The sequence below is a fragment of the Antedon mediterranea genome, chromosome 9 (assembly GCF_964355755.1).
Source record: "Antedon mediterranea chromosome 9, ecAntMedi1.1, whole genome shotgun sequence".
Classification (NCBI taxonomy): domain Eukaryota; kingdom Metazoa; phylum Echinodermata; class Crinoidea; order Comatulida; family Antedonidae; genus Antedon; species Antedon mediterranea.
In genome coordinates this window covers 9,323,971-9,347,792 of record NC_092678.1, presented here as the reverse complement: position 1 = coordinate 9,347,792, position 23,822 = coordinate 9,323,971, and the positions used below count along the sequence as shown (strand labels likewise).

At 34.1% G+C, this 23,822-nt stretch overlaps 1 protein-coding gene and 2 long non-coding RNA genes across 4 annotated transcripts in view; 1 reads left to right on the top strand and 2 right to left on the bottom strand.

Annotated features, from left to right (window-relative positions):
* Positions 1–472: 472 nt before the first annotated feature.
* Positions 473–7,228, top strand: LOC140059426 (uncharacterized). The gene is made up of 4 exons (XR_011847184.1): positions 473–727; positions 4,435–4,491; positions 6,758–6,942; positions 7,116–7,228. It is a non-coding gene; the product is annotated as an uncharacterized lncRNA (long non-coding RNA).
* Positions 7,216–8,981, bottom strand: LOC140059428 (uncharacterized). Its single transcript, XR_011847185.1, has 4 exons — positions 8,894–8,981; positions 8,425–8,552; positions 7,600–7,807; positions 7,216–7,351 (listed from the first exon to the last, which is right to left on the bottom strand). It is a non-coding gene; the product is annotated as an uncharacterized lncRNA (long non-coding RNA).
* A 5,606-nt stretch (positions 8,982–14,587) lies between these two features.
* The window catches only part of LOC140059424 (ER degradation-enhancing alpha-mannosidase-like protein 1), an 81,848-nt gene continuing 72,613 nt past the window's right edge, over positions 14,588–23,822 (bottom strand). The window contains exons 10-13 of one of the 2 annotated variants that reach the window (XM_072105331.1): positions 18,046–18,119; positions 17,619–17,715; positions 15,768–15,929; positions 14,588–15,534 (exon numbers count right to left, since the gene is read on the bottom strand). In XM_072105331.1, the coding sequence (XP_071961432.1) occupies positions 15,448–15,534; positions 15,768–15,929; positions 17,619–17,715; positions 18,046–18,119 (420 nt within the window). In that variant the 3' untranslated portion in view covers positions 14,588–15,447. The remainder of the gene's footprint in view (positions 15,535–15,767; positions 15,930–17,618; positions 17,716–18,045; positions 18,120–23,822) is intronic. The other variant, XM_072105332.1, reaches the window with a different exon arrangement.

Genomic DNA, 23,822 nt, shown 5'->3' with positions numbered 1-23,822 from the left:
CCTGTGGACAGATCGTCGCAAGACCTGTGCACGAGATCGCTATCTCGTTGTTTCTGTAGATGGAAAGTGGTGCAACGTCCGAAAGTTTACGCACTCACAATTGAGAAGCGCTACTTATCGTGTAAAGAAATCAGAGTGTTTTACTGTACCGACTGACGTTCATCATTCTCCCACACCAACCTCACAACGCCACTGCGACACCTCTGATGAAGAACCTGATTTCACAGTTGATCCGTCTCCATTTCCTCCACCCGAGGTACCGTCAACTCTTTCTGCCTCTCCTAATGAGGTGAACGACAAGTCATCATCCATACAGACCCCGGAAGAATCACCAATGGAAGTTCCAGCACAGTTGTCTCATCGCACATCCACACGTTCACGCAGATTTCCTAGTCATCTCTCTGACTACGTTCTTGATTTATAATGTTTCATTCGTATTATATAGTTAAGTTTCGACCATTCAATGTAGATTTTGAGTGCTTTTGCTTGCTTTGTTTTGTTTTTGACTTTTGTGTTTTATGAGAAGAGAAAAAAAAATGATTACGCCAGTCTAGCGCCCCCTATCTGGGTTGACTCATATATCATGGCCGCTGGTTGTTATGTTATTGTTGTGATATTTGGTTTTGACGAATAAAGATCTTATTCTACTTGAGTCTTACGTGTCCGGTCGTCTTTATTGTGGTGTGCCTTTTGCCTTACTGGCGCAGGGGGTGAATATCCGGATACGGTAAGTTTTACCACTTGATTTGTTTACATTTTTCTGAATAGGCCTAGTCGGATTTGCGTCCCAACTAATGAAAATGTGTTTTAATAACTTAATAATATGCTTTAATTAAGTATACTAGATGGCACGCTCGCTTCGCTCGCGTACCATCTAGGTCGTGCCCACAGATGGTTCTCGAATACACAGTATTTCCAGCGAGAAAAAAATGGAGATTTCAAATGTACGTACTGCAGGACTATAATACATTGTCGTTTACAGAAACGAATAAATATACACAATGATTTATGTAGTCAACCAAAATTAGCACCCTGAGAATTACTTCCGAGAGAGAAACAAAATGAGTCAAATTTTTTTATTTGGACTCATTTAAACAAACCCAATTTGTGTTTTGTATGTAACATTAAGGGTTGAGGGATGGGGGAAGAAGATAGGTACAAAGAGGAAACATTTTAAAATATATTCTTATCCACTCAGTAACGAAATATTGTTTTTAATGTTTTATAGGCCTATAAATAATATACCACTAAATACAGTAAAACATTTACGATTTAATACGGTACTTTGTTAAAACTCTCACTGTCATAGTCGATTGAAATAGTAAAGTACATGTAACGATACACCACTACGACGTTTATATATTTTTAAATTATTAATTAATACAAACGTTGAGAAGCAACTGTCAGTAATAACTTTTTTTTAAATTTTTTTATTTGGACTCATTTAAACAAACCCAATTTGTGTTTTGTATGTAACATTAAGGGTTGAGGGATGGGGGAAGAAGATAGGTACAAAGAGGAAACATTTTAAAATATATTCTTATCCACTCAGTAACGAAATATTGTTTTTAATGTTTTATAGCCCTATAAATAATATACCACTAAATACAGTAAAACATTTACGATTTAATACGGTACTTTGTTAAAACTCTCACTGTCATAGTCGATTGAAATAGTAAAGTACATGTAACGATACACCACTACGACGTTTATATATTTTTAAATTATTAATTAATACAAACGTTGAGAAGCAACTGTCAGTAATAACGTTTATTTATTTGTATATTATATGTTTATAATCTAACAGTAGGGCCTACCCACACTCACAGTAATAAAGTTTATTTGTATATATTTTTATATTACATCTAACAGTACCAACACTCACAGTAAGAAATTTGCGATTCAAATTGCGATCAAAAGTGGTTAATACCTTAACAGTATTGTACAGCATAGCAATACTATTTATGTTTATTCTCCAAGGGGGCCCATAAATCTAAATCTATACCTGTATGGTTAAACCAAATAATTTGGAATGTTCCATTCATCACAAATCAATACATTTGTAAAAACGTATATTAAATGTATCAAAATAGTATTTTTTAAAGAAAATCGGCCTGTCTTCAACATTATGATGGTGTACTCTAGCTGTTCAACCGGTTTTCAGCTATTAAAAACAATTATCGTAGGAGGAGATAGGAAAATGCGAAGCCTCCTCGCATTTTTGTGGCGGGTATTTTTCAAGACGGACATCCATTATACAGTGTATACCACGGTCGGAAAACACCCCTATTTGGGGCAAATCTTGGAACCTAAATTCGTTTTAACCGTCAATAACTTATTATCTAACTTAATTTAATTAGTAAACAGGGTTACATCAGGTGGTTAAAATCAGTACCGAAAGTACGAACCAACTTTATATACCATCGAGTAAAAATTATAGAAGTAAGGCACGATTTACCGAATTTTGCCCTTACGTAAATTTATATATAGATATCGATTATGACCTATGAGAAGGTGGTCCATCGTTGTTAAACACTGTTTATAGTTTATTCCGATTAAGTCATGAGATAGACTTGGGCAAGGCCTAGTAGTAGGCATAGGCCTAGTAGTAGTAGGCCTACCTAGGCCTAGGCTAGTTAGAGTTAGGAGGACGTACATCCGGTTAGCCTAAGCCTAGTAGTAGTAGCTAGACAGAGGGCCTAGACTAGGTAAATAAAAGGCTAGAAGAGGCCTACTAGCCTTTTATTTAGGCGAGGCTTAGGCTAGGACAGAAAGTCCTAATTGGCGATGTTCTCACACGGCTGGCTATAAATGATCAGACTATAATATAGTCTGATCATTTATGGGTGTCACGAAACCTAAGACCACGAAAGCTAAGACCTCCTAAGACCTAAGATCACAAAAGCTAAGACCCAAGACCTAAGATTACAAATTCTAAGATATACTACAGCTTAAAAACAATACTTGTTTATCCATACATAATTTTAAACACAGTAGGTTTCATTTATTACCATAAATATAATTTAATACCACCGCAAAACATAGATAAACTCACATTATTTTCGCCCGTTGAGTAAATGTATATTTTTTCTTTACAACAAACAAACTTGACGGGGTGTTTGTTTGTATATATTTACTCCATTGTGTTGGTTCAGAGGATGTTTTTCTTACGCACCTGCCTTTCTTGTATTTTGACTCCAAATTTGTTGACTAACTTTATCCTGAACACCACACTTTAAAATTAGGACTTATAAGTACTTTCAGAAGGAGAAACACATAATAACAAATAAATAAATCCTTTAAATTTATGATTTTACAGATGTGTTTCTTTGTATACTGTAATGTAACTCCTCGAGCTCAATGCTCAATGTTTTTGTTTCTATGGAGCGCCAAAAGAGCAACAATAATAGTACAAGTATAAAAACAGAAAGAAAACGAAACAAAAAAACTTATCATGATTTTTTAATTAAAATTTATTTGCCAGTATTTATTTTCTCGTACTTGCATGATTATACTATTATCATTACAATTTTAATTTTACATTGTTCCATCCACACTGTAGATGGACTCCACAGAGTTTTCAGCCCTCTATATAATTTTTGCTCTTTTGACGTTCCATAGAAACAAAAACGTTGAACATGGGGTAGGCCTACTGAACTGTACTGTGTAGGCTAGTCATTTTGTGTGCGAGAAAAACGTCTGTAAAATCATCAATTTAAAAATGCATTTGTTACTTTTTATGTGATTCTTTTTCATGAAAGTGCCAATTCTAAGGTGTGGTATTCAGAATAAATGTTGGGAGTTAAAATACAAGGCAGGTGCGAAAGATAAATATTTGTAATCTTAGGTCTTGGGTCTTAGGTTTCGTGATCTTAGGTCTTAGGGGGTCTTAGGTTTCGTGGTCTTAGGTTTCGTGACACCCGATCATTTATAGCCAGCCGTGTATTATGTATAGCCTAGGCTAGTAGTAGTAGGCCTAGCCTGAGGGCCGTAGTTAGGTACAATATTAATAATATTAAGGGATTTTTTTTTTTTTTTTTAAGGGATAATGGCCTAGCTAGGGCCAAGCTAGACTAGCTACTCAGACTGTAGGCCTACAGTAGCTATAGCTATAAGGCCCTATTAAATGTGGCCTAAACTAGGCCTGCCTGCTACCTAGGCCTAGGCTACGTTTATTATAGTAGGCCTAGACATACGGTAACCTATCTATGCCTAGGTTAGTAATAGTAGGTATCCAGTAGTATGCCTATCCACCCTAGCATAGGCATATAGGTCTAGTAAAGTATAAAGGCCTTAGCCTGGCTAGCCTATACTATAGTAAAAACTAGGCTGCCTAGGCTATATAATTCCCATGCAACTAAATAAATAATATATTAATTATTCTGTTATTCTATTCTTCTAGTATTATCTCTATAAATATTCTATTCCTTCCAGTGAGTGGCAAGAAGATCTGTATTCAAAATTACCGACTGAAAATGCTAAATTAAAAAGGTAAGTAATGCCTAAAATAAGTAATTGTATTGCAACACACCCTTTGCGGAAAGGCGTGGTTCATGTAAAATTTGTGGATGTCACAATAACAAATTATGGTAGGCCTACATTGCAAATGGTTTGCCACACCATCATACAGTGGTACAACATTTTCAGAAACAGTTTGATGTTGTCCAACTGAGTGCAACAGACCATTCTGGTACTACAAAGAAGGCGAAGCTGGATGAAGGCTGCCTAGTTCCAGAATGAAATACATAACCTAATAAAATTGTAATATTGTAATACTGTATACATTAAGAATGTATACCCACTTTAGAGTTGTTTACAAAAATAAAATTTAATTGTCGTTGTCGAGATGATTGTAACCTCAAAAACAAAATTTACACAAAACTGTTATTAAAGCAGAAATGTCACTAAAACATTAATAAAATCCATATAAAGTAATACACTAATAAAAACGGCTCATCCATAGCGTTACTTTTAAGATTTCGTCGTTATCACGAAAAAGCAAATTTAAAATAGCCACTTGAGCAATTCAATTACTTCCGGTTCGTATGCAGAAATATTTCCGTGACGTCATCTCGGCACTTTTGTTAAAGTTAACTTTTGTTGGTGTTAAATCAAAACACAATGCCGTATTGTGCAGTATTTAATTGTACCAATACAACAAGTGGAGGATAAAATCGCGACCGGAATATAGGATTTTTTTTTTTTTCCTTCCCAAAGTCTTCGGGTCTGAGAAAGGCATGGATCCACCCCGTCAGACGAAAACATTTCCAGCCTAGCAAATTCGCAAAAATATGTTCGGAGCACTTCTTGGAAGAAGACTTTGCGAAATACCCACCTAAACTTCGTGAAATGGGATTCAAAGAAAAAGTAAATTTGAAATTGAAAGACGGGGCAATACCTTCGAAGGTTACATTGCCTTCAGAAAGCACCGCCACCGAGAAGATCCCAGGCCAGGCCCAGCTGCTAGTAGAGTAGTAGTAGAGGCGCCTTTCAAAAACGTAGGCGAAGAGAAGTAAGTGTTTTTACTTTTTCATTATTGCACTAACTAGGCTTACCACCACCACCGCCGAAATTACCTGCCTGGATGGACAGGACAGGCCCTATGCCTAACCTCCACACATTCTCATTTTAATGATTAATATTAATAATAATATGCCTTGTCAGTTTGGATTATAATATAAACGCCGTGGTTAGGATTCCGGCACCGGAACTCAACTGCCCACCGTTAGGGGGAATCCGACACGCTATTGCGCATGCCCATAGCTCTGGGAAGTGAATTATAGCTTGCACTTACAGTGCGTGCCACACACACCACACCACCGAGAGTCGGAGTGTTATATGGATTTACTGTAGCCTAGATAGTCCTTGCGCGAGCGAGAGAGCGATGGATGAAACTTGGCCTATGCCATACATGAATTAATAATTAAAATACCACTACGCCACGCGTTAAAATAATTACGATGATATTAATAAGTATCAATCTAAGAGTCGTAATGCTGTTTTTAGCGTTGCGACCCTGACTTTCCGAACAGTTTTTTCACATCCACGACGTGGCTGCCGTCAACAAATCAACTTGTGATTGCATGTTGTTATGTACAGTATAATGCGTTATGAAAAATCATAAAACTAGTCATGTAATTATATAATTCATAATGATATGAAGTTTATATATGAATGAAGCAACCACTTTTTAATTACAAAATAAATAGGCCCACTGGTCACGTCTAACTGGTAGCCCTAGCCTAGATTAGTGGATACCGTATTAGTAGGCAGCATCTAGGCTAGTTCGCCGTGTGTGGCGCAGCTATGAAATGATCCATCGCTGTTGTTGATGTATAGAGTCGCCGATTACCTCGCTCTGGGCATGCGCAATAGCGTGTCGGATTCCCTAACGCTGGGCAGTTTGAGTTCCGGTGCCGGAATCCTAACCACGGCGTAATATAAATGATGTGAATGAGAGGTGGTGTGTGCTGATAATGCAACAATTTTAAGTAGGCCTATATTATTATTTTATTTATTATATGTCAAATAACATTAACAATATGTTTTATAAAATAGCTTATGTACTTACAATAAAAATAATTCAGGAAGGTTTTTTTTTTTTATTGCTAATTCGGTTCAGTAGTTAATTTATTCATGTTTGATATTATTTGCATAATAATAGTAATACAAGTTACTTTTACTTCTACAGAACTAAAGTGGTTTATTGAAAATAATATGTCCAGTGTAAATCATTTCTTTTATATTTTTTTAATAGAATATATTGAAAAGTTGCTAACTGTAGTGTTTGAAAGAAGACGAGCGAAGTCAGTCAAGATGCTCTTATGAATTATGCAAAAGCACCACCGGCCGTTAACGCCACATACCAACCGTATGACAAAGCAGACTTGGTCAAGAAAAGATGTACTCGTTTTCCAACTAAATAACATTTTAATAATCAAGGTAACAAAGTCCTTATTTGCATGTCTTACAATACACATGGCGAAACATACAGTAATTATATATGTTCTTGTCAGTATAAACTTATAAAAATAGTTTTCAAAATTTTTTTTCTTTATCCTCAATCATGAATAAACTTAACTAAATAACTCTTTTGTTTATTGTTTTAATTGTAGGAACTGAACTTTGGTGAAACTGGTGGATTTCCAATCTATGCAACTGTACAATGTGACTGTACAATGTGCTAATTAGTCATGGAATTTTGGGATATTTAAAGCCTACATATTGTTGCGCAGGAAATACATTCCTAATAGTTGACACTACGCAAGACGGAAGTATTTTTCTTTTGCCCTTCCCAAGTAGCTTCCATATCCAAGTTGTAAACCTCCGGTAGGCAACATGGCGATATAGTCTGAAAACATAAAGAAAATTGTGATTAGTTAACAAAATAAATTTACCATCTTTAATGTCTCATTACAAGACAAGAAGTTGCATTGTTTTTATGGAAACTTGCCGGACCTTTGGGTCGGTAGTTGGTTTATTGAATTTGTTAATTTAATGTTGTCAGTTTTGTCATTAAAAATCTGATTTCCACTACAATACTGTTATACTTACAAACTGTTGAGCGTTAATTCAAATATAGTATTTACTCAAACTTACTGATTCACTGGATGATCATCGTCAAATAGACCTTCCTGTTTAACATAATGCCAGAAGAACATCGCGGTCCAGACAGTTGTTTTTGAACCCGGTATGCTGTGTTATGCATCCAACCGCTTGCTCCCCCATTTTCTCTACCATCTCCTCTGTCTCATAACAACATACAGACTCAACAGCAGTTGTTGCTGTACAATGTGAGCACTTGCACCTGCATAGAATCAACATTACAGCACTCAAATATATACTATATACTGTTACTATACTAATTAATAGATGAAAATCAATATAAGCAAGGTCTTCCCAATCCCACCAAAAAAGCCCCAAATAAAAGCTAGGCTTCTGTACTGTAGCTAGCCTTGTAGAAATAGAATAAGCCTATTACTGTGGCTAGCCTATTAGTATTGGCCTTAGTATTATAGAGTGTAGCAGGCCTATAATTACGAAAAAAATAATTACATTTTATTACAGTAAATATACTCAAAAGCCTAGTAAAATCAACAAATTTGATCCAAAACAAAATGTCTTTCCCACTACCTTCCTCGCAGGCCGCATATGTATGGCCGTGATTTGTTTTTTTTTTTGGTGAATCACAATTGTGAAAAGGCTACACATAACAGTTACTTAGCTAACTAACGAATAATACAGTATTAAAATGATTTTATTATAAAAACAGCAATAAGGAAGATTTAAAGACTGTTTTACGATCGGTATAACTAACAAATATAACGTAGGCCTAGGCCGCGCCTATGACGGAGCCGATGCTAGCTAATTGATAGGCTACAGTAGCCTCCCGAGCCCGCTCCCGAGTAGCCTATTTAAACATACCATGTTAAATTTCCTTCTCTTTCCTCCCTTCCTTCTGCCTCAACATCGTCTTCTTCTTCCTCATCGGAAGATAATTTTCAAATTCCCCAGCCTTTCTCAAAGGCTCATATTGTGGTATGGCTGAATTTCTAACGGAAAAGTTTCTTCTTCGAAATCGGAATACATTTTGCGAGGATTGGCTTTTTCATGTAGGCCTACTTGTTATGCACGATTTGAACGATTTGCGCAATTTAAAATTGCGCAAAGAATTCCTTGCGCAATTTGAATTGAAACATCTGTTTCAAATTGCGCAAGCAACGTATTAAATTGCGCAAGTAATCTGCAAATTGCGCAAGGTTTTTTTCGACAGATTGTGAAATCATGCACACCCATATTTTTATAGTAATTTCTAAGAATGATTCAAAATTAAAGATAATATCGCATTTCCTTATTTTTTATAGTAGTGAAAATATTGTTATTGTTAGCATACCGTCGAAGACCCGACAAAGGACCACAAAGGTGGAGTTCCCGGCGGGCACGTCACGTGCACGGCGGGCGGCTAATACTACTCTAGCCTCTCCTATCCTACTACTGGCTATGTTTTGACAAAGATAGTGACACTATCTCTTTGGTTTTGATAGCAAGTCTAACCGTTGGTGGCGGTAGACTATGTTGTGTATTTACTAGACTACATTAATTTTTGTTATTTTCGCGCCGCGGCTCTAGCCAGCTATGTCCCAGGAGGACACATTCATTAATAAGCTGTTTCATAGCGGTAGCTTTAGTATCTAAGGCTGACAGTTTTGTGAATTTGGAAACTCGACTATAATTTATAGGTAGCTGCTGGACCCAAAAAACGTCTGGGAGAAGAGAGTCTATATGAAAGCCTTTGCTGATAATACAGTATTATTGAGATGTAGACGGAAATCTGTAAAATCTTGATCAATAAATAATAACTTCGTTTTTGCTGTCAACCAGGGCGGTATTATAATAAGTCACTGTCAAATAATCATTCGATAATGGTCAAAACTTTATTTTGGCTCTGTCAACATAAAGGGAGGTATTTACAATGACTTTCTTTGACTTTCAATCTAGGCCAATGTTATAATAATACGCCGTCAGATATTAAATCATTGAAACAGTCCTCGTAAATTTTTTGTTGGTTATCAGATGCCGTGGGGGGTCCAATCAATTATCGTCAGAAGGTGAACAATCAGTCTACAGAAGATTATTAGGAACGCCTGCTCCATTAATTAATCCAGAAAAAGGTTTGAACATTATCTATTTGTTTATTAGCCTTCTCCTAACACAATTATATTTTCTTTAAAAAAAGGTTTTATAAGTGGTTTCAACATTTATGATAGTAATGTCACAGTTCTGTGTCTGGACGCAAGTTCATAGACCTACTAGTTATATTATTCCTATTAACTGATACTTACTCTTCATTTACCGTAAAGTTCAGTTTTAATGAAATATATAATATAAATTGGCTTCGTAACAATTAATTAGTTTTGAAAAGGTTAGTTTTTTGGTGATAGGTGAAAATGACATGTAACTTCGTAATCAATTTATTTTTTTTGTATAAAGGCCCAATTACACTATGATGATAACGACAGACGATAAATATATAGCATGCATTTTTTTTACATAAACCAAAAGAAATTAGAAAGGTTTTCGTTCTAGACCTATAGGATAATCATTTATGCTGTCTTTGATAAAAATAATGTTTTTCAAATTCCAATCAAATGACGTCATGATAAATAAAAACAATAAAATCGCTGTATTGTCACGATATTATTGGTCTTACTAATCATGACGTCATTTGATTGGACGTGTGAAAATATAATTTTCATCAAAGGAATTTTTTATATTTCTTTTGGTTTATGTATTAAAAATGCACATTTGTCTATTTATCGTCGATCGTTATCGTCCTAGTGTATGGGCCTTATGCTGTAAATGTTCAATTAATTGATCATTCCGATTTTATTAGTTTGACTCTTGCACAGTTGCTGTCTAATCGTTGTTGTGTAATATCATTTCGAACCATATTAAAATCATAAAGAGATTCATATTCCTTAACATGTGGCTGTGCATGGAAGTCTGGTCTACAACTCGGCCCCGGGCCTGAAAGTGTTGGTGAATTCATAACACAACAGGCATAGAAATAAATTCCAAACCGCCCGGTGATACACTGAAAATTATTTAATTAATTTTTGAAACGATAAAGATGAGGAAATCTGGGAGTGTTGAAACATTTCAATATTCATTTAAAAAAGTACATTAATTATGGTATTGATCAGTGCCTATAGAGGCGTAAAAACCCTCGGTCAATATCATGTAAAATGCACTGTGGAAGGGTCATTATTAAGACTGCAAAATTGGGCTTATCAACAAATAAATACTTTCGTTCAAAATGTAAAATCAAGGCTGAAAAATTGGGCTTATCAACAACAAAATATTTTATTATTAGACGCGATAACATCAAGGATAATCAGTATAATTATTAATATAGCCACTGTTACTAGTTTTATTCTACATGCTAAAGTAAATAAAAATCCACTAGAAAACAAGCAAGTCTGAATGTTATGCTTATTAGCCATGTTATGTTTGTTACTGTAGGCCTATGATTGTTTGCAATGTCCACATATTATTTCCGTGGGCATATCCATAGTGTATCACTCACAAAAAAGACGTGTGAGGTTCTTTCTTTAGATTTTGAAGAATGATTTGTGTTACAAGAGTCAAATGCTCAAGATATCGGCTAACGCCATGGGACCCTTGGCTTATCAATGAATAATAAATACAGTACTACTTTCGTTCAATTGAAATCGGAATCTGACCGTTTCATTAAATTGGGTGTGATTAGGCCTAAACATATAATAATTTATTAAAAAGGTACAATAAAAACAAATGCATCAGAGGCGTAAAGAACCCACGGTCAATATCATGTAAAATGTATATGGTATAAGCACTGTGGAAGGGGTCATTATTATTAAACTGGAAAATTCGGCTTATCAACAAATAAATACTTTCGTTTAAAATGTAAAATAAGACTGCAAAATTGGGCTTATCAACAAATAAATACTTTCGTTCAAAATGTAAAATAAGACTGCACAGTTGGGCTTATCAACAAATAAAATACTTTTTTTCAAAATGTAAAATTAAGACTGGAAAATTGGGCTTATAAACAAATAAATACTTCCGTTCAAAATGTAAGAAAACATTTTTTAAATATAATCCTTAAGCTCTGTCTATACTATCAAACTAAATAAAATATGATGTGCCCATATTATATAGACATGACGATGTCATATCACTACGATAATCGGGCATATCACTACCATATTTGGGCACATCACACTTTTTTTGTTAAACTAGTTGGGACAGTGTAGACACAGAACTATGTGATCGAAACATAAGTCGGAATTGGACTGACGCGATTGATTTAATTGGGTATTTTTATTAATGTAATGATTCATTAAAAACTATAATACCGATACGCGTTTGGTATTGATCAATGGTGCAAAAAACCCTGAGAAATAATGTTATAACGCGATTTGGTGATAGCTTAGCAATAATGCAACCCATATACTATTATTATAAATACCTATTAAAAATCCATTCATATAACTTTTCATCGCGAACCGAAAATGTATAAATGTTATTCTACAGACAGTAATTATATATTCAAAAGCCATATTATTATTATTATCAATACCTAAATGCGATAGTAATAACCATATACATTATTGCCAATACAAATTTGTGCGTTTAATTCTAGAAAGAAACGACTGTGCTGACAGGCCAATGACATAAATCACAAGTAAAGTCCCAATTGTTCACTTGCGTTTTGATTGGCCGACCTATTATATTAGATTAATGAAGACTGTTCTTACAACTGTCCAGTCAAAAAGTTACGCGGCGTTTTTTGTAAGAAATATTTCTTGTTACATTTATTTTGATTTATTTTAAGTTACAATGAGAGTGATAATATTATTTATTTATTGCATAACAAATTTCGAAAAACTTAATATATATTTTATTATACCTAAACAATCATCTCAAATACTCAAATAGGTGTTGACATTTCTGCTTTAAAGCTAAAATTAAGAGGATAACTATACATCTTTCTCAAACTTTTCCCTTTGAGAAAAATGGCAGCCATTTTGAAGTATATTTACCATCTTGAATTTTTAAAAATTGAACAATTTATTTGTATTACAGTATCTCCAACGATAGTTTCTTGCAAAATATATATTTTAATGACTGTGGTTGAACAAATATTTGCCAAAATCGGATGCTTTAATACTGATATTTGGGTGTAAAATTGAGAGAAAACGGCCATTTTAGTTTTATGCAATTTAGCAATTTTTCTTCATCTCCATATTTTCTATGTTGTTCAGATTGTCGTAGGAAGTACCTACAACAAAAATAAATTTGGTTTTAATTTTGTCTAGGTCAAACCGTAGTTTGACCGGACTATATGAAAAAGTTTTGTCGAAATACTAAAGGTGGTCTAAAACATGTTCGAATGCGATTTTAAGCTATTTTGTGCACTTTCATGTTTTTGTGTGAAAAAGTTTTGTCTAAATAATCAAAATGGTTAAAACGTCTCCAAATGCGTTTTGAAGACGTTTTTGCTCTTTAATGTTTTTGTGTGAAAAAGTTTTATCGAAATGTTTGAAATGGTCTAAAACGTTTCAAAATGGGATTTTAAGCGATTCTGTGCACTTTGATGTTTTTGTATAAACATTTGATGTCGAAATACTAAAGATGGTCAAAAACATGTTCAAATGCGATTTTAAGCTATTTCGTGCACTTTGATGTTTTGTATGAAAAAGTTTCGTCGAAATGCTCAAAAATGGTCCAAAACGTTTCCAAATACGATATTAAGCTATTCTGTACACTTTGATGTTTTGTGTGAAAAAGTTTTGTTGAAATGCTCAAAATGGTCTAACACGTTTCCAAGTGCGATTTTAGGCTATTCTGTGCACACTTGTTTATCCATTGACTATAACTTTCGGATGATCATTATTATTACATTTTTTATTGTCCCTTGAAACTAACAAAATAAAAATAAAAATATTCTAAATTTAAATTGGCCATATCAAAGTACCGTAATATTAAAGTTATTCACTTTAAATCGAAAATTTGAGGTAAAAACAAACAAGTTTACGTAGTTACCAGGTAAATTAGTTTGATTACATTTCGTCTGGAAAATCGTCACGAACGAAAGTAAACAAAGATTTCAAACCACGAGTATGCATGATGCATCAAAGTGTGCAGGATTGTTTACAACTCGTCGCGGTTGAGAAGGTGTTTTCACACAGATCGCGAGGAAGTTTATGATTATGCATACAGAGTAGCCAAACAAGCGCGTTGCATTATGAGATATGTTTTGATCGAAAAAACTTTGAATGGAAGTCAAAGTTATTTTTTTAACAAAAAAAACGTCCGTATTTCGGTTAAATCATTATTTATTCAACTAATTTTTGGTGAAAGTTAATAACTATTATGATACTTCAAAATGACCCAGTTTTTTTTTCGAAATATAAAAATAAAATTTGGGGGAATTAGTCAAAGGGACAATACATCTTTAAGTATTGAATTGGACGGGTGAGCTGCTCCAATTCCTGGCCACCGGTTCACTTTCATCAGTGTCCGCCCTTGTCGATCTCAGGTGGTAAGTGATTTGATTGTCTTGTTTTTCAGTTTCCATAGTGATTTTTTTTCAAATACATCAATGGAAAAAATTTATGATTATTATTTTGCAAGATTGTATAGATATTTAGGCCTGCCACCCTGTTTTGATTCTGCAGGAACTTTTGGTGCTCCACTATTAAAAACACGTCTTTACACCATTGTAGCACGCACTCCCGATAAGTACCGTAAGCTAAACTTGTTATGTACATATATGACGCTTCTTTGTCCGAAAGAATTCCTAAAAAGTCCACACTAATTTCCAAATGTTTACCGATTCTATCTGCGAATGGTCTTCGGACAATAAAATGATCCTTAACAGTCGAGATACTAGTCATTGTAAGGGTAAAAACAAATCTTCCTTTTCTCCGATATAATTAAAATGTGAAATTCTACTAGGTTTAGGCATTATTATACGGATTGATCTGTCGTGGCGATCCCATGTAAATTACTTAACAAAGAGCAGCTCAAGACTATATTTCCTTATTTTATATATTTGTTCACCTTACAGTGACCATACGTCACCATTAACAGGGTTAATATAATATAACATACATGCAAAAATGAATGATGTGTGAATGATGAATGAAAAATCATATTATGAAGAAGTATAAAATCATTTTACAGTATTGATCATTTGAATATGAAATGAATAAAAGTAAATTGAGAAATTTAAATTTAGTAGCCAACATTTTACCACTGTAAACAATGTAAATCCATAAAAAGTACACATTATCAAAGCCTCATTATCATAATTATTATAATTATGATATCCATTTTTGTATTATGACATAAATGAACATAATTATTTGGTCTTCTTTGTTGTTTTTGTGATGGGAAAAATGTTCTTTCTTAATTTAGGTTTCCCAGCGGATGGGTTCTACTGCATACATGTGTCTATGTGAAGATGGTATTAAACGATTTTAATCTGTACATGGCATGTCATTTATTTAATCAAAATTTCAAAAAATAGTAATTTGTATTATATTTATTTAACTATTTATCACTATTATGATTCTCCTTGAAATGATACAAAACATATCTCAAAATTTTGATTATGACAAAGTTGACTTGACAGACCAAGATTTGTACAATAACAAAAATACACAAATAGGATGGTCAACCTGCACCTGAAACCTGAAAAGGTGCCTGGTTAGCATTTGATCCTTGCGAAGATCACCTTAATGAAAATATTTATAACTATTATTGAAATAGTCAGACAATGATATTGTGACAATATAAAAAACAAGGTAATTTTGATTGTCAGCTTATCTGTATGTGTATAATAACTATAAAAACATAAATTGGTATATAACATTTTTAAAAACAACCCTATAGTCTTCATCATAAACCAATAAGACGGTCGATTTGTTCCAAATACTGTGTTTTCATAGGCAAAAAATATCTTCTTTCATCAGGAAAACTTGCACACTGAAACAAATTGATTAATAGAAAATAATTTGTTTGTATGTATAGCAGAAAAAGGAAATGAACAAATTTGTTTACACTTTTCAAAAAGGGGAGGCGCCTTGAGAGCCGCATTTAGCCTTCAGACTACTATACTGATATTGCAATGTACGTTCTGCTTCCACTGTTGACATGAGTGGTATAATATACACCGTAAAACAATGAATGTCGTTTATAGTATTAAAGATTATACTTACATCTGTTTCGTTTGTTCCTGGTCGAATACATGTCTTCCAATGATCATTCTGACGTATAGTTACATCAACTTTACCCCTTTTTAGTACTGGTAGTATATGACCTTCAGTTGTAAATATATATTTATTGCTTTCTTTGTTCACATGATTATCAACATCAAATAACTAACATTTGATAAAAAAATAAATACAAATTATTATGAATATTAGTGTGAAAGCATAATTTTTGGCCATCTAGAGATGTCATTTAACAAAATTCTATATGGGGGTACTTAATTTTTTTAAGTAAGATTCATTTTGTGGGATAATCTCCTATTTTAGAATTTTATACAGTAGACTCTCCCAATACCGGAAACCCTCTCAAAACCAGACTATTCTTAATGCCCAAGCTCAAAGGTGTCCAGTAGTGGGAGAGTTATAGTACTGTATTAATAAAAATAAAGAAAAATATGTGGGTTACCGTTCATTCTGAGTAACAATACTAGATTTAAACAAGAGCAATCAGAGATTACACACCTCCGACAAGAGCTAACTTCCAAAATTAAAAATGATAGGGATCCGGATCTGGATTGCCTCATTACAATCATTTTGTAGCTATATAAATTTCAGTCATTTAAAAAAAGATCCATTTAAAATTAGTAAATATTAAAAAGTGGTCGAGAATTGAGATCTTTGTCCAGATTTCCCCCAAAATTGAATGGAGTTGTTTGTGACCATCTATCAGTGGTTTAAATGTGGTTAATATCCGTCTTTTAGGGCCTGTTTCTATTGAAAAATAAAAAGAACGTTTTTTTTTTTTATAAATAAAGATCGCATTACAGCTCAATTTTTACTCCAATAAACCGGTTCCGTCCATGTGCGTTTGTTTGTTGTTTGTTATGTCATTATATACCACAATGCGGTTCGTTAGGCTGAAGCGCAATTAAATCGAGGTCATGTTTATTTTTTTCGCATAGCGCGATCCCAAGCATTGCATCCATTAAGCCTGTCATTATTATCTGAAATGCCTTGGTTAAAGTATAGGTATGTTGCACCCTCCGATAAGTTGAACTCGTCTTTCACACGCTTTACAATATTCATGTGAGTCTTCTCCGACTCCTGGCTAGCCTCCCCCTCATTTTTTCTTCTCCCCACATATTTATTACGAACCTCGTAATTGCATATAGGTCCACATTTTTTAGTTAAATAAAATACTCACTATATCTAGACAAATGAAAATGACTAGGCCTACTGTTGGTCCTATCGCTGCGAGTTGACCGCAATCGTCCCAGTGCAGCAGAGTTCAGTTCTTGGGGTCAAATTGAGACCTCGATTGTGTTGCTAAAAATTACTCCACAGAAACCGGTTTCAGAACGGTTCTTTGCGATCGAGATAGGAATTAATTCGGGTTTTTTAAACCGTTTTTAAGATCAATTCTTTTTTGTGGAGACCCATTTCTGCTGGCAAGAAAAACTCGTTCTTGAAAAGAACGGTATTCAAAACCGTATTTTCTGCTCAATAGAAACAGGCCCCTTAGTTTTTCTGTTACCTTGCTCACAAACGCACAACAAAATTTGCAGACAAAAATATAACCCCATTGGCAGAGATAATGGGAATATTTTTACACAAATTTGCAATAACTTGCCCATAGTGCACAGATTTTTTACTGTGTAGGTCTAGATCTCATCGAACGCTAAAACGGTACTGTCAACCGTTTTCCATTTATACTACGCGTCATACGGTAATCCCCAACTGTTCAGACACATTTTTAGCTTACAGTATGCAAAAACGCATGGGTCTGAACAGGGCCTATATAACAAAAAACATTGAAAAAGCAACATAGGGTATGTACATGATTATAAGAGGTTTTCTCACCAAAAATAGATATTTACATGTTTCACTTAAAAAGAAACTTTCCATTCTGTCTTCATGTGTTTTGTCAACAACGTTGTGCAAAGTGGCATATCCACAACTATAAAAATAAACATAAATAAAAATAAGTAAAGATAAATAAAATAAATGTACCAACAAAACTATAGTTCAGGTTAACTGAGGCTTTTATAAAAGTTGGTAATGGCCGACTTATATATTTGTTACATCAGGGATGGTGCTTGGATTTGTGCAAAGACCAAAGTATAAAGTACTACATTTGTGGTGAGCAAAATAAGGCTTTACAGACCTCTGAAATACTAATGTTAGTGTATAATGACAATGCATTGAATAAATGACAAACACTGAGAGCAGTGTATATATCCAAGCTAAATGGGCAAGATTTTTAGTACTGTCTTGTTATCAGACTTACTTGGTTCTTGAATGCTTTTCAATACTTTGAAGAATTTCACTACCAACTCGCAAATAAAATGGATTTTTTGTTGCCTAAAATGAATAATTGAAAGATCTTTCTCATTGAAAAAGGAAGACAATAATAGAAAACACAGAATTTTATCAATTGTTTTCACATTGTGAACTTCTAGGCAAAATATCTTAAAAGTTGGAGTTGCGACTATGCGCCGCTTTTCTGATGTCAGGCCTCATATTACTTAACCTAAAACTAGAAATAATCCCTCTCTAAAAAGAAGAAGCTCATGGAATTCGAATCACATTATTACATCAACATGCAAGTCAGGTCAATGTTTCATCACACCTGTAGTAATGTGTCAATAAGGTAGGGGAATAACTAACGCAAAACAAAACAAAACCATTGACTGTATGACAATCGATGGTTCCCACCTCTAACAAAGGAAAAAGATATTGTATACCGGCAGAAAAAGTACAATCGTTTTGCTGATGCCAACCAGACTAGTGGGAGGTGCCATTTTATCATGAATTTCATGTGCAAGAGTACCAATTTCGACCACCTAGAGATGTCCTTTATCCTGACAATAACAAGGGGTTATCCGCCAAGAGCGGATAACCAACTAGATTTGAACTCATCTTCTTTGACGAGTTTGGGTTATCCGTGCAAAACGCAACATGCACATACGTTAAAATATGAATGGCGTCAATTATTATGCCATCCTATGACACAAATTAAATATGTTTACAGTGCTGTAACTATTTTGTGTCATAAAGCATAACAGTTTTATGGAATACACTGAATATTGTATATATACAGTGTAGCATAAAAGAAATTACAAAACCCATCTTTTATTACAATTTTTAACATGACGTCATCAAATGAAACATGATAGAAGATAATAATCTAATTACATTTTTGGGCACGTAAAATTGAGTTGCGCTCTCTTTTAAACATGATGAACTTTTACAAAAGAGATGAAAATCAGACTTTTTGAATTCAACTGGCCATATGATATGACGTCATATTTCATCAGATAGACAACATTTTTATATGAATTCATCTACAATTCAACAGCTTCCATAATAAGTTTTAATCATGTGGGTCACTTTTCATTCCGATGAGCTATAACAGATTAAAATATATTGAATAGATGAAATTAAGGAACTCACATTATTATAATTTTTTGGTATGATGACGTAATAAAAATAAATTTGATTTAGAACATATTAAAATCTAGGAGAAAATGGGGAACTCATTAACACAAAATGTTAAATTGTATTTATTCAGTTGTCTCAAAATAGAAAAACACCAAGGTAATGTAAATAAATATTGTTTCAGCTATCATTTTCTATAAAAATAAAAAAAATGTAATTTTTCAGTCTTTCATTGTTTTTGGCTGTTTCTCCAAATCTACACGTGTGACTTATGTTCGATTTCACTTGCATGTGCCACAAATTTTGAAATTCTCAAAATGGCCTGAAATGTACAAAAAATTGATTAGAAATTAATTGTGCGCATTTTTAAACTGTTCGCATATTTTCTTGCGTAGCACACTAATTTTATCATCTAAAAAATTGCTCGGCCATATTATGAAGTTTACTTTTGTAAAATTTCATTAAAAAAAATGTTGTGGTTCAGAATTTATGATCAACCATCAATTTAATAAATCGCACTTAACTTATGCTGCGCGACTCTGAAGTTTCTTGCACACTACAGTTAGAAGTCAATCTTCTGACAAAGTTAAACAATGTTAGGTTACAAGAGTTAGAGATACATATTGCAACATTCGTGGAATTAAAGAATAAGATCCTGACAATATCAAGGGGTTATCCGCCAAGTGTGGATAACCAAAAAAAGATTCTAACAATTGTTGCTAACGTTTTCCGTCTTCCGACATTACGCTTTCCACAATTTGTTTCCATTTTTTTCTGTTTATGGCAGGATGGTTCGTTATTGTGTTAGTGTCTACTAGTCCTTGTAAGTCTTTCTTTATTTGATTCATCCAGTTATTTCTTGGTCTTCTTTCTTGGTTTTACTTTCCTGTTAGTTTCCTTCATTGTTTGTTTGATTGGGGTATCATCCGGTAATCTAATTACAGTATGTGTCCATACCATTTTAGTCTCCTTCGTTTAATTCTTTCACTCCATTCTTGTTTTGTTATCTCGTATATTTTCGTGTTACACACTCTATCTGTTAATTTAATATCTATCATCTTTCGCAACATTTTCCTGTGATATATATCTATACTCTCTTGTAATTTTTTGTTTAGTACCCAGAGTTCACTGTTATATAAGAAAATACTTGCTATGTATGCGTCAAACAAACAGGATTTCACGTCTATAGACATCGTTTTGTGTTCTAGCGACGGCTTCAGCTTGTTATATGCCATAGCTGCTAGTGATTTTCTTCTTTTAATGTCTTTTTCTGTGTCCAAGTTACTACCGAGGTATTTGCACTCTTCCCATTTACTATCGGTGTTTCTTCCTATTAGGTATTCTTCTGTTTTACTTTCGTTTCTCTTTAGATTGAATTCTGCTAATTTCTCTGTTACATTTTTCTTTATTTTAGTTATGTGTTCTTTTGAGTCGCTAATAAATGAAATGTCATCTGCATACTGCATCTGGATATTAAGCTGTTGTAGGGGTAGTGGTGTTGTGTTTGCTGATTCGAGTGCCTTTGCTAGGTATAGTGTGAACAGTATCGGAGACATACAGTCACCTTGTGGTACTCCTAGTGTAGTAGTAAACAATTTTCCTGTCTGTTTTCCAATTCGAACGCTTAATTTTACATTGTTTATCAAAACTTTCAACATGTGTAGTTCATCATCTTGTAATATATGTGTCAGTATGTCGAATAGAGTATTCCTCCGCACCGTGTCAAATGCACTGGTCATGTCAAGTAGTAGTAATATTATTTCGTAGTTAGATGACGCAATTGCCTTTTCTGCTAACATTTTGCATGTATGTACATGTTCGGTAGTGCTTCGTCCTCTGCGATACGCGGCCTGTGTTACAGGGACATGTTCATCTAATCTGTCGTTTATCCTATTTAGTAAGCATATTGCTAGCATTTTCCTAAGAACCGACAGTAGGATGATGGGTCGGATGTTTTTTGGTGGACCTTTTTTCTTGCCTGGTTTCGGTATTGGATGCAATATGCCTTCGTTGATTTCTTTAGGTATGTTTCCTGTTTTAGCTGTTTGGTTATATATTTCTGCTATGTGGTTAAAAACTTCTATGGGTGCATATTTTACCATTTCAGAGTATACTTGAGTCACTTCCTGGGCTTTTATTATTTTTTAGCATTCCGCTGCTTTGGCAACTTCATCACCTGTAAAGGGAGACTTCATTTCAATAGGTTTAATGTTTTCGTTTATAGGTTTTTCTTGTGATTTGTGATAGACGTTTTCAAAGAAATTGCTAATTATTTCTACCTGCTCTTCTTCGTTTGTTGTTATACCGAACTCTGTTTCTACCACAAGTCTTTTATTTTCGTTAAGTTTTAGGATTTTTACTGCTTGGTACATTCTTGTTGAGTCATCTTTGAATTTTTCAATTTCAGCTATCTTTTCTTTTAGTGTGTCTTCTTTTTCTTTATTAAGTTCAGTATGAATATTCTTTATGATTTGATTTCTTTCTTTTCTAAGTTTTGTTTTCTTAGATTTGTCATTTGATGAATTTATGTCGCACCTCAACTGTTTCTGCTTCTTCGATAACTCTTGTATATATTTATTGTTTGATTTAGACTTTGCTCTCCTGTAACCAACCACTTCCAATGCTACATTCTGAAAGACTGTCGTTAATTTGGTCCATTTCTCTTGTGGTTCCAGGTCCTGGATGTTTACAGATTGTATACATCTCGATACCTCTCTTTGATATGTTTGTCTGTTTTGTTGTGCTTGAAGTTTTGACACATCTATTTGTTTGGTTTTCTTAGCGTTACTATTTAATTTATACCATTGTAGTGTTAAAGTTGTCTTGACTAATCTATGATCAGTGTATGTTCTCGTATGCTCTTGCGTTAGTGACTAGCTTCATGTGTGAATTCTTAACTAGAATGTAATCGATCTGGTTTCTGTAGGGGTTGCGTCTGATCTCTCCACTCTTCTGATCGTTATGCTGATCGCGTCTCTGCGGGCATTCCCACGTAGTCCTATGTGACATCTTATGTTTAAACATGGTATTTGTTAGTACTAGATTATTTCTTAGTGCACATTCAACTAGCTGAATTCCATTATTGTTCGTTTTTCCTTTACCATATCTTCCTACACATTGTGGGTAATCATGATGGCTGTCCCCCGTTTTTGCATTCATATCTCCAGCTAATATTAGGATATCTCTGTTTTTTGCTTCATTTAATGCTTCTTGTACTTCGTCATAGAACCTATCTCTATCCCAAGGTTGTTGTTCACTATGTTCTAAAGTAGGTGCATATGCGCATACGAAAAGTACATTCCTGGGTTTTGGCCTACGCCTCGACCCAGGCTTACCTCCTCTACTTTCTATGTTGATTCGGGCTGTAATTGCTCTCTCCAATATTTCCTTAAATTCTGCTTTAAAACTGCTCTCAACTAGAATTCCAACGCCATGTCTTGTGTTGTTTGCGGGTCCAGTGTAGAAGAAATCATATCTGCCTTTGTTATCGTCAGGCCTGATTTGAATGACATCGCTACCCGCCAGGTGGTGCGATTGGACCCCGAGAATGTCAAGCTTGTATTTAGCTGCATCGCTGGCTAGTTCTCGTTTCTGAAAATCGCTTCTAATACCGCGAACATTTAAACTTCCTGTGTTTAAAGACTTTCTACACCTTCCCAAACACATCCTTAAAACCTTCACATAAATATTTTGAAACAAATAAAGTGTGGAAAAACTATTTGATGTTATTTTCCCTGATGTTATGTAGTGCGGCGTCACCCAGCACTTCCGGAATGGACAATAACAATAACCAATTTTAAAATGGTTTCAAATTGTTAGAAAATGACCAGAATGTAAAGTTATTGACCTTTGACCTAATAAACAAGAACTTGTATAAGCATTTATCTATTAATTGAGCATGTATCGGCAATTATTTGTGGTAGGGATTAAAAAATGGGTTTACATATCATTTGAATACCTAATTCACATATTTAGTTTTAATATATTTTATAAATATTATACTTTATTTACTACTAAGTAAGCACATTTATCTATGTAACAACTTTGGAGAATAGTAAAAGTTACAGCAGAAATTCATTGCACTGTATTTATTTTCCTAACATCCACTTCACTAAAATGATGTAGTCCAATTGATTCTTCCTGCACTTTTCCTGGAATGTTAATTGCTATACTTTTTACATTTTTCCTGATAAGAAACTGGAGCTCTGTTACGGGCTTCGCATGAGTCCGAGCGGTTTGCTTATATAGTCATATAGGAGAAACGTCCGAGCGGTTTAATATTTAAAGTTATCAGACAAAGATGAACATCAAAAATGCAGTAAAGTTAAAGTAAAAGTATATTTCTTTAATGAACAGGCGCTCTTGATGGCCTGTGTCTGTTCACCTTCATGCCAAAACTAAAACTAAACTTAAAACATATCATCTTAACTATTTAAAAAACCCACTCTGACTTCTGATTGGCCAACAATATTCCAAGTAGTTTGATAAGTTAGCCTTTTTCAAAAATTGAGACAAAATTACCGTTAACTTTGTCTGGGGCTTTTTTTCTAGGCCACATGGTACCATATGATATGTGTAACTGTAAGAGGAGTAACTAAAGGTTACTGGATAATAACCTCTTTAGCA